Source organism: Salvelinus fontinalis, chromosome 5 (genome assembly GCF_029448725.1).
Source record: "Salvelinus fontinalis isolate EN_2023a chromosome 5, ASM2944872v1, whole genome shotgun sequence".
NCBI lineage: Eukaryota > Metazoa > Chordata > Actinopteri > Salmoniformes > Salmonidae > Salvelinus > Salvelinus fontinalis.
In genome coordinates this window covers 53,898,979-53,906,868 of record NC_074669.1, presented here as the reverse complement: position 1 = coordinate 53,906,868, position 7,890 = coordinate 53,898,979, and the positions used below count along the sequence as shown (strand labels likewise).

The 7,890-nt window shown below is 45.2% G+C and overlaps 1 protein-coding gene across 1 annotated transcript; it reads left to right on the top strand.

Annotated features, from left to right (window-relative positions):
- Positions 1-1,101: 1,101 nt before the first annotated feature.
- LOC129856115 (histidine-rich glycoprotein-like) lies at positions 1,102-3,517 on the top strand. The gene is made up of 4 exons (XM_055924221.1): positions 1,102-1,106; positions 1,390-1,599; positions 2,041-2,256; positions 2,767-3,517. Exons 1-4 carry the CDS (start codon positions 1,102-1,104, stop codon positions 3,515-3,517), a joined length of 1,182 nt encoding a protein of 393 aa, XP_055780196.1.
- Positions 3,518-7,890: the final 4,373 nt, after the last annotated feature.

The following is a 7,890-nucleotide window of genomic DNA, read 5'->3' as shown; positions in this document are numbered from 1 at the left end:
CCCCCACAACCACTAAAGTTAGCATGACGACTACCACAATTCCGGTCACAACCACCACAGCTGCTTCGACTACAACAACAGCAGCAACCACCACAATCACAGGAGCTGCCACCACATCCACTACTGCTCCTACTACAACCACAACTGCTGCCATGACAACCACAGATGCTACAACCACTAATGGAGTCACAACAACCACAGTTTCTCCCACAACAACCACAGGTGCTGCAACCACAACCACAGCTGCCGCTACGACCACCACAGCTGGCATGACGACTACCACAATTCCGGTCGCAACAACCACAGCTGCTTCGACTACAACATCAGCAGCAACCACCACAATCACAGGAGCTGCCACCACAACCAATTCTGCTCCAACTACAACCACAGCTGCTGCCATGACAACCACAGATGCTCCAGCTACAACCACAGTTTCTCCCACAACAACCACAGGTGCTGCCATCACAACCACAGCTGCCCCCACGACCAATACAGTTGGCATGATGACTACCACAATTCAGGTCGCAACAACCACAGCTGCTTCGACTACAACAACAGCAGCAACCACCACATTTACAGGAGCTGCCACCACAACCACTACTGCTCCAACTACAACCACAGCTGCTCCAACTACAACCACAGTTTCTCCCACAACAACCACAGGTGCTGCCATCACAAACACAGCTGCCCCCACGACCACCACAGCTGGCATGACGACTACCACAATTCCAGTCGCAACAACCACAGCTGCTTCGACAACAACAACAGCAGCCACCACCACAATCACAGGAGCTGCCACCACAACCACTACTGCTCCAACTACAACCCAAGCAGCTGCTGCAACCACAACCACAGCTGCCTCTACGACCACCACAGCTGGCATGACGACTACCACAATTCCGGACGCAACAACCACAGCTGCTTCGACTACAACATCAGCAGCAACCATCACAATCACAGGACCTGCCACCACAACCACTACTGCTCCAACTACAACCACAGCTGCTGTCATGACAACCACAGATGCTCCAACTACAACCACAGTTTCTCCCACAACAACCACATCTGCTGCCATGACAACCACAGATGTTCCAACCACTAATGGAGTCACAACAACCACAGATTCTCCCACAACAACCACAGTTGCTTCCGTCACAACCATAGCTGCCCCCACGACCACTACAGTTGGCAAGACGACTACCACAATTCCGGTCACAACCACCACAGCTGCTTCGACTACAACAACAGCAGCAACCACGACAATCACAGGAGCTGCCACCACATCCACTACTGCTCCAACTACAACCACAGCTGCTGCCATGACAACCACAGATGCTCCAACCACTAATGGAGTCACAACAACCACAGTTTCTCCCACAACAACCACAGGTGCTGCCATCACAACCACAGCTGCACCCACGACCACTACAGTTGGCATGAAGACTATGACAATTCCAGTCGCAACAACCACAGCTGCTTCGACTACAACAACAGCAGCAACCACCACAATCACAGGAGCTGCCACCACAACCACTACTGCTCCAACTACAACCACAGCTTCTCCAACTACAGCCACAGTTTCTCCCACAACAACCACAGGTGCTGCCATGACAACCACAGCTGCCCCCACAACCACTACAGTTGGCATGACGACTACCACAATTCCGGTCACAACAACCACAGCTGCTTCGACTACAACATCAGCAGCAACCACCACAATCACAGGAGCTGCCACCACAACCAATTCTGCTCCAACTACAACCACAGCTGCTGCCATGACAACCACAGATGCTCCAACTACAACCACAGTTTCTCCCACAACAACCACAGGTGCTGCCATCACAACCACAGCTGCCCCCACGACCACTACAGTTGGCATGATGACTACCACAATTCAGGTCGCAACAACCACAGCTGCTTCGACTACAACAACAGCAGCAACCACCACATTTACAGGAGCTGCCACCACAACCACTACTGCTCCAACTACAACCACAGCTGCTCCAACTACAACCACAGTTTCTCCCACAACAACCACAGGTGCTGCCATCACAAACACAGCTGCCCCCACGACCACCACAGCTGGCATGACGACTACCACAATTCCAGTCGCAACAACCACAGCTGCTTCGACAACAACAACAGCAGCCACCACCACAATCACAGGAGCTGCCACCACAACCACTACTGCTCCAACTACAACCCAAGCTGCTGCTGCAACCACAAACACAGCTGCCTCTACGACCACCACAGCTGGCATGACGACTACCACAATTCCGGACGCAACAACCACAGCTGCTTCGACTACAACATCAGCAGCAACCATCACAATCACAGGACCTGCCACCACAACCACTACTGCTCCAACTACAACCACAGCTGCTGCCATGACAACCACAGATGCTCCAACTACAACCACAGTTTCTCCCACAACAACCACATCTGCTGCCATGACAACCACAGATGTTCCAACCACTAATGGAGTCACAACAGCCACAGTTTCTCCCACAACAACCACAGGTGCTGCCATGACAACCACAGCTGCCCCCACAACCACTACAGTTGGCATGACGACTACCACAATTCCGGTCACAACAACCACAGCTGCTTCGACTACAACAACAGCAGCAACCACCACAATCACAGGAGCTGCCACCACATCCACTACTGCTCCAACTACAACCACAGCTGCTGCCATGACAACCACACATGCTCCAACCACTAATGGAGTCACAACAACCACAGTTTCTCCCACAACAACCACAGGTGCTGCCATCACAACCACAGCTTCCCCCACGACCACTACAGTTGGCATGAAGACTATGACAATTCCAGTCGCAACAACCACAGCTGCTTCGACTACAACAACAGCAGCAACCACCACAATCACAGGAGCTGCCACCACAACCACTACTGCTCCAACTACAACCACAGCTTCTCCAACTACAGCCACAGTTTCTCCCACAACAACCACAGGTGCTGCCATGACAACCACAGCTGCCCCCACAACCACTACAGTTGGCATGACGACTACCACAATTCCGGTCACAACAACCACAGCTGCTTCGACTACAACAACAGCAGCAACCACCACAATCACAGGAGCTGCAACCACAACCACTCCTGCTCCAACTACATCCACAGCTGCTCCAACTACAACCACAGTTTATCCCACAACAACCACAGGTGCTGCCATCACAACCACAGCTGCCCCCACGACCACCACAGCTGGCATGACCACTACCACAATTCCGGTCGCAACAACCATAGCTGCTTCGACTACAACATCAGCAGCAACCACCACAATCACAGGAGCTGCCACCACAACCACTACTGCTCCAATTACAACCCCAGCTGCTGCTGCAACCACAACCACAGCTGCCCCTACGACCACCACAGCTGGCATGACGACTACCACAATTCCGGTCGCAACAACCACAGCTGCTTCGACTACAACATCAGCAGCAACCACCACAATCACAGGAGCTGCCACCACATCCACTACTGCTCCAACTAAAACCACAGCTTCTCCAACTACAACCACAGTTTCTCCCACAACAACCACAGGTGCTGCCATGACAACCAAGGCTGCCCCCACGACCACTACAGTTGGCATGACGACTACCACAATTCCGGTCACAACAACCACAGCTGCTTCGACTACAACAACAGCAGCAACCACCACAATCACAGGAGCTGCCACCACAACCCCTACTGCTCCAACTACAACCACAGCTGCTGCTGCAACCACAACCACAGCTGCCCCCACGACCACTACAGCTGGCATGACGACTACCACAATTCCGGTCGCAACAACCACAGCTGCTTCGACTACAACAACAGCAGCAACCACCACAATCATAGCAGCCGCCAGCACAACCACTACTGCTCCTAGTACAAACACAGCTGCTGCCATGACAACAACAGATGCTCCAACTACAACCACAAATGGAGTCACAACATCCACAGTTTCTCCCACAAGAACCACAGCTGCTGCCACAACAACCACAAATGCCCCCACCACATCCACAGCTGGCAACACGACTATCCCAGTTGCTCCCACCACAGACACAGCTGCTTCTACAACAGCCAGAGCTACTACAGCAACAGCTGCCACCACCACCACTGTTGCTGGCACGAAAACCACAACTGCTTCGACTACAACCACAGCTGCTGCCACAAACACCACTGTACCAACGACAACCAAAATTGTTCCCACAACCACCACAGCCACCGCTACCACAACTAAGTCAACAGCGGCACCGACAGCGAATGAGGGGTCAATGGGATTAAGATTCAGAATGTTCCGTAATTTCCAAAGTGACTATACTGATTCTTCCACAACAGCATATCAGGAACTGGCAGAAAATGTTACCACAGAGGTATTCAGCTCATCTTTTAACAACATTGTGTCACTAACATTGTGTCACTGACTTCACTGTTGAAACTGTTGATACTAATTTGTGTATTTTTTTACAGGTGAATCATGGTTACAAAATAATTTACCCTTTAACATACGTAAGATGTAGGATTATTCAGTTCACGTAAGTAACAATCATTGTTTTCTGTAAGTCTATGAATGTCTCCATTCAAATATAATTATCTCAAAATCACAGTGATAGTGATATACGTTTGAATAATATATTAAGCGAACAAATACAAATAATTACTATACATTGTCTTGTTTTCTTGGAAACAACGGTTTAAGATCTGACCTCGAAATGAAAACTAAATCTTTATATATTTATTTGTTTACAGGAGTGGGTCAATTATTGTCAACATGACCCTTATTTTCAAGAACCAGACAGTGGTTCCCAATGTAACGAGTGTGGAGCAGGGCTTGAATGACTCTCTGTCTCACGGGAACACCTTCCTCAACGTTGATACAACCTCCATTACTGCAAGTAAGTTAAGCCGTCACTGCTGACCTTGTCATTGTCGTCACTCTCAACATTGACTCATGGCACTCTATATTGGGTACATTTTAACGAGATAACTTCTGTGGTGTTACAGGAACTACAACTTCCGCAGCCACCACAGTTGCCGCAACTACCAGAACAAACACAGCCACCGCCACAACAACAACAACTGCTGGTCCTACAACAAACACAGCTGCTTCAACAACATCTGTTGTTAAATCAACAATAAACAATGCTGTCGCCTCCAGTGGAATAAGCTACAAGACAAGTCTACTCATCTGTCTTGTTGTTTTGTCACAACTGCTTGACTTATACTGATATAACTGATCACCACTGTGCCAGGGAAACTTACCAGACAATCTAATCATATTTATTATTTGAACTGTATAGTATTTATTATTATGTATTACCCAAAAATGTACAGGGTAAAGATGAATTGCTATGGAGAACATGAGAATATTGTACAGCAAGAGGATAATGTTAAAAAAATAGACAGCTGTTCTACCAATTATCAACAAGATTCTAAGAATCTTGATAGTTATTCCTTCTACTTACTGCACTAATATTTATTGTAACTGAATGGTGTATTTATACTGTTTTGTAATTCACTATTACTCATACTTTGAATGAAGAAAATGCTGGTTTCGTTTTCTGTACCGGATTAATGAAGAAATTAAATGAAATTCAATCCATTACCTGAAAAGACATTCACTTCCCTTAAGTTACATTTCAAAAATTATTCTTGTGTGCCAACTGCATCTGTTACGCCTTGTTCACATTCAACATAAATACCACTTTATTTATATGATAGCAATGAGATGATATGAATATCAGAAGATCAATTTCAAGCCGAACAGGACATCTGTTTGCAACGGCAACAAAAACATAGACAAGGAATATGGTAAAGTTGGACAGTAATCGCAGAAAGGTTTTAGTAAATTCATAATTAACTGAAGGTATATTTCATAGGTTTAAATTCATTAACATATTAGACTGGCTGTAATATGTTAATGGGTGTTTGATGTGAAATCTGTCGTCAACACACTTTAAAAATGGGATACACGAGATTAGTCCTTTCAGATGTCATTTTTTGTTCTGCTTACATATTTCATTGTTCATCTCCTATAGTCTTGAGGGAGGGCTTTGAACACACCTCGATCGATTTTTTGTCACCCTGATTTCGCCAATTGTGTATCTATGTATTTTTCTGCTAGAGTGGATGTATTAGAGAGAGGCCTTACAGACATTACAAAACCAGTGTCTGTCTCTCATGTACACAAAACTGTGTCACGTATCACATCAAGGCAAAAAGATAAACATTTGTGAATCAGGAACATTTTGGTGGCAAATAAAGGCCTAAGCACAAAATGTTCATGCTATGCTAACTGAAGGGTGTTCTGGGAGTATGTTGTTAATTATTAATTATTAATTTTAATTTTTTTATTAATTTAAATTACGGCCCATGGCACACAAACAATCCATGTCTCAATTGTCTCAAGGCTTAAAAATCCTTATTTAACTTGTCTCCTCCCCTTCATCTACACTGATTGAAGTGGATTTATCAAGTAACATCAATAAAGGATCATACCTTTCACCTGGTCAGTCTGTGTCATGGAAAGAGAGTCCTTAATGTTTTGTATACTCAGCGTATATTGGGTTAAGAAATAGATGTACGTATGCTGAACAATAGAGTTGAAATGTGTGCCTGAAGTTACAAAGCAACTTTAGGAGCTAGAAAAAGATACTACGGAACTAAGCCACCACAATTAAGATTATGTTAATATCGATAAAAATGTAGTTTAGGCCTATCCCCTTTTTATGAGCTGTAAATTGACACTGAAATCTAATGAAAGAAAAACAATACCTATGTATATCAAAATTCAAAAGGCACTCGCACATCTGAGCTATCTTTTCTGCAGGTGCATGGCAACAGTTGAATAAAATGAGAAAAAAGAAGAAACCCGCACACTGCTCTTGATAGTATCACTGCTCTTTAATAAGCTTTGACGGATGTCGTGAGGCCGATACGTAAAGATTATTAAAGAGCAGTGATACTATCAGGAGCAGTGTGCATGTTTCTTCTTTTTTCCCAATCGATTTGTACATAAAATCCATTTATTAAAATTGTTAACAACATTAACCAAATAAGAGCATCATTACAACACTAATCTAATCTAATAACTATATTGTGTGCCTCTGTGTGGGTGGTGTGGGGGAGAAAGACAAAGAGAGAGCTTGAAATTAAAATTGGGATTGGGTACAATCCTAGATCTATGATCAGGGGCAACTATTCAGGGTAATGGGGTTCAGAGGCGGTGAAACACACAACGAGACAGTTTGAGCAGGAAAGTCAGATGTTTCTCATAGGGCTCTGGAATAATCTTCCTCAGTTCTGATTTGCTAGCTCTTCGCACCTTTAATTAGGACAAGCATAGAAAAAGAAAGAATAGAATGAGAGACAGAGAGTACGAGGGCTGTTACTCTGAGGGTCAAAAGACAGCTGACAAGGGAGATGTCAAGCTGGTGTTGTATGTGTGTACATGTGTGTGTGTACATACCTCACTAGAGGACTTAATTCAAACTCTGTGAACTCTTGGAAGAATGGGGCAAATGGAGAGGTTGAGAAAAGCTGGATTCCTTTGGGCCACCTTGTCATGCACTTTGTTCCATCTTCAGGGTTCATCATCTTGGGTTGATTCCAACCTACAGCATATATCCAATACAGTTTGTGAAATCAATTGAGGCATTGAACAAATACAAATAAGACAACTAGACACACCTACTTCAAACCACTTGCTAACTAACAAAACATTGCTACACAATAATGCAGATTAATTGACCAGACTCACAAAAAGTAAAAATAATTCTGTGCCACCAAATGTTTTCATACCACTTGTAACGTGAACAGATTTACTAATACTGTTATATTGTTGTTTAAATTGAACAAAATGGTTAGCGGGGAGAGGGTATA